The sequence below is a fragment of the Vicugna pacos genome, unplaced genomic scaffold (genome assembly GCF_048564905.1).
Source record: "Vicugna pacos unplaced genomic scaffold, VicPac4 scaffold_19, whole genome shotgun sequence".
NCBI lineage: Eukaryota > Metazoa > Chordata > Mammalia > Artiodactyla > Camelidae > Vicugna > Vicugna pacos.
In genome coordinates, this window is record NW_027328740.1 from 56641382 (window position 1) to 56645019 (window position 3638).

Below are 3638 nucleotides of genomic sequence, written 5' to 3' on the forward strand. Positions count from 1 at the left end.
TTTTTTCTGTCAGGGCATATATTTGTAAAACAAAAAAGAAATCAGGTACAGGAAAAGAAAAGTTAGGAAATAATTAAAAGTTAACAAACGTCTTAACCTAAGCTTAGCTACTCACAAACTAAGAATTGAAAAGCAACTTGCCTTAGACTAACGTAGGAGAAAAACTTGAACTCACTGATCTAACTTTGTCATTGTTTGTTTCAACCAAACAATTCATACATCTGAAATATACCAATAAATAATGAGGAGGTGAGTTTTAATGTTACAAAGACTTCCTCATTAAAAAATGTTTCACATCAAATTCCTTAAAGAATGAGTGCCCCCCAGTGCATGAAAAGTTTTTTTTAAGGATTAATAACAGAAAAATGGGCAAACTCTAAATTACCAGGAGCCAATATCAATTAACCTAAACCAGAAAGAGGAACGTATTCCTAAAGTTTACTACAAATTATATACTATGATAGTGTTATATATCACTATGTATTGACTACTTCCATTCAGTTATATCTAGTGCCCACTAATGAGAGTGAATCAAATAATTTTTCATAATATTTACAAATTTCCTAGCCTGAAGTCAAGTAAAGAAGAAAGTTACTGTTTTCTTCCCTAACAACAATGGTCCAATCTTAGAAGGGGTGATTCTCTTAATCGGCCATTGGGTTGAATCTATGACCCCCATTCTCTCCTTCATTGTAAATTCTGAAGTCAATTACATAGAGATCACAAGACAGAAGAAATCTATGATCTTGGCATTAATGTCTGGTAATAGGAAACTGCAAATTTTGAACCACTGGAAATGATTGCACCTTACATGAATCTAAATCAGTGGCCATTATTTCTATATTGTTCACAATTTCAACTGGTTTAGCATATGATTCAATACTTGATATACTTTTTTATTATGTACGGAAGGTATAAAAATGGATAAAGCAAGTATTATTCAGGAAAACTTTTAAATTTAATTCCTAGGATAAGGTTTAATTAAAATTATTATAGTTTCGAGCAATATTTTAAATTTTATAATGAGATAAAGGCCATAAAGGCTATATATATAAAATTAAGTATATAAAGTCATCAGCCACTTTGTAAAATGTTGGGGATGCTCAATCCAACTGAATGCTATCACCTTGAATATTCCAATTTTTAAATCCTGAGTCAAGGACGAAGAAAAAGAAAAAAGAAAGAAATGAAAACGCAAAACCAAATAAAGCCATGCAAATCTCATCTTATATTGTGTGCCAAGTACAGTTTTGTCAAGAAAACAGTGGGAGGTAACTCAGTCCACCTAGAAGCACTTGTGGTGGACGATGGAGGGGCCAGACTCTTCGTACTCATCCTTGCTGATCCACATCTGCTGGAAGATGGGCAGTGAGGCCAGGATGGAGCCGCCCATCCACACAGAGTACTTGCGCTCAGGGGGGGCGATGATCTTGACCTTCACCGTGCTGGGAGCCAGGGCATTGATCTCCTTCTGCATCCTGTCGGTGAAGCCAGGATACATGGTGGTCCCACCACACAGCACTGTGTTGGAGCAGAGGTCCTTGCGGATGTCGATGTCACACTTCATGATGGAGTTGAAGGTAATCTCGTGGATGCCACAGGCTTCCACACCCAGGAAGGCAGGCTGGAAGAGAGCCTCGGGGCAGCAGAAGCGCTCACTGCCGATGGTGATGACCTGACCATCAGGCAGCTCGTAGCTCTTCTCCAGGAAGGAGCTGGAGGCAGCAGTGGCCATCTCCTGCTCCAAGTCCAGGGCAACGTAGCAGAGCTTCTCCTTGATGTCACGCACAATTTCCCTCTGGGCCATGGTGCTGAAGCTGTAGCCACGCTCTCTGAGGATCTTGATGAGGAATTCCGTCAGGTCCCGGCCAGCCATGTGCAGACTCAGTATTGCATGGGTGAGGGTGTGCCCTTCATAGGTGGGCACAATGTGAGTGGCCCCATCACCAGAGCTCACCACGATGCCAGTGGTGTGGCCAGAGGCATACAGGGGCAACATGGCATCGATGGCCAAGTACATGGCTGGGGTGTTGAAGGCCTCGAACATAATCTGGGTCATCTTCTCACGATTGGCCTTGGGGTTCAGGGGGGCCTCAGTCAGCAGGATGGGGTGCTCTTCGGGGGCCACACGCAGCTCATTGTAGAAGGTGTAGTGCCAAATGTTCTCCATGTCATCCCAGTTGGTGATGATGCCATGCTCTATGGGGTACTTGAGGTTCAAGATGCTTCTCTTGTTCTGGGCCTCATCACCCACATAGAAGTCCTTCTGTTCCATGCCCACCAAGACGCTCTGGTACCGGGGGTGCCCCACGATGGATGGGAAGGTGGCATGGGGTACATTGTGACCTGCAAAGCCGGCCTTGCACATGCCAGAGCCATTGTCAACCACAAGCACAGCAACATCATCTTCCATGTTGAATTGGTATTGGTGCAGCCTGGTGGCAAAGCTGGAGCAGTGAGGGGCCTTTGCTGGTGGAGTGGATGTGGTCTCAGTTGTCACCTTAAAGTTTCTCGATCTACTCATGCAAGAAGATATATAAGACACTCATAAGAAATTATATATATATATTTTTAAATACTGAAATATGATTATAAAAAAGGAAATAAATAAGTTTAATAGCCACAGGATTATTAGCTATTAAAATCCATTTATATTTCAAAATCAGCTTAGTATTGACTGAAAACAACAATTTTAGCTTTTTGGGAACAATCGCTATTAATTTCTACTGTTCCTAAAATTACATTGGTTTGGTATATATCATGCTAATGTTTAAAACACTTTTTGTGAAACAGATAGCTTATCAAAAAAAAAAAACTATCCTTAAAATAAGTGATTGCTTCCATATTGAAATAAATTCATTTGAATAACAAATTCCAATGCAACATATATCTATGATGCCTAATAGTTATGAGGAGTGGATGTGGTTTACACTAATTTGACCACACCCCCTGCTTCTAGAATTCTCTGGAGTGGAAATGATCTAATCTTGCTTCACTGCAAATATACTGACATCATCAAAAAGGAGTTCTCTCAAGGTTCCTCATCAATTCCAAAAGTACCTAATTAGCTCCAATTTTTTCCTCCTTCATTCCTTTCACTGTATCCTTCCCTCTTCAAAGGTACCTCTAGATCTGTGGTCTTAATCCTTCCCCTTTTATATTCTTTTGATGGACGTTTCCCACCACTCCATTTTCCTCTCTGCTTCATGGCAGTATCTTACACCTGTCATTTCTACTTCAACTCTTTGCCTCCCTCTGGCTATAAACATAGAAAAAAAAAACAAAATCATGCTTTTCCTTAATGTGGTTTTATCTTGAAATCTCCACTTGCTTTTCTTCTAAGATTTCTCTAAACACAGGCCTCCCCTCTTGCTACTCTGAGTGTGGTCTGACGACCAGCAAAAATGTGTCATCTTAAAACTTGTTAGAAAGGCAGAATCTTGGCCCCACTGCTCAGAAGCCCTTCCAGTCTCCCATGTAGAACTAAAACCTAGAAAAAACCACTGCAATTTCCATTGATGTTCACTAACTCAGAGAATGTGTCATTTTTGTGTGCTCCATCAACAGAAGTCAATTTGTTATAATATGTTGGCTCCTGTGGAGCACTTTCTACAGTCTCATGCCCACATATACACACA

General features: G+C 40.7%; 1 protein-coding gene across 3 annotated transcripts; it reads right to left on the reverse strand.

Annotated features, from left to right (window-relative positions):
• Positions 1-1285: 1285 nt before the first annotated feature.
• LOC140692958 (actin, cytoplasmic 1-like) lies at positions 1286-2428 on the reverse strand. 3 transcript variants are annotated; one of them, XM_072957149.1, is made up of 2 exons: positions 2282-2413; positions 1286-2197 (listed from the first exon to the last, which is right to left on the reverse strand). In XM_072957149.1, exons 1-2 carry the CDS (start codon positions 2411-2413, stop codon positions 1286-1288), a joined length of 1044 nt encoding a protein of 347 aa, XP_072813250.1. The 3 variants fall into 3 exon arrangements, with proteins under 3 accessions (XP_072813250.1, XP_072813251.1, XP_072813252.1); XM_072957150.1 differs by having other exon boundaries at positions 1286-1624; positions 1790-2413; XM_072957151.1 differs by having other exon boundaries at positions 1286-2428.
• Positions 2429-3638: the final 1210 nt, after the last annotated feature.

Bases quoted from the DNA above. Each gene is read 5' to 3' on its own strand.
- LOC140692958 (XM_072957151.1), bottom strand. From the start codon at position 2,413: ATGGAAGATGATGTTGCTGTGCTTGTGGTTGACAATGGCTCTGGCATG.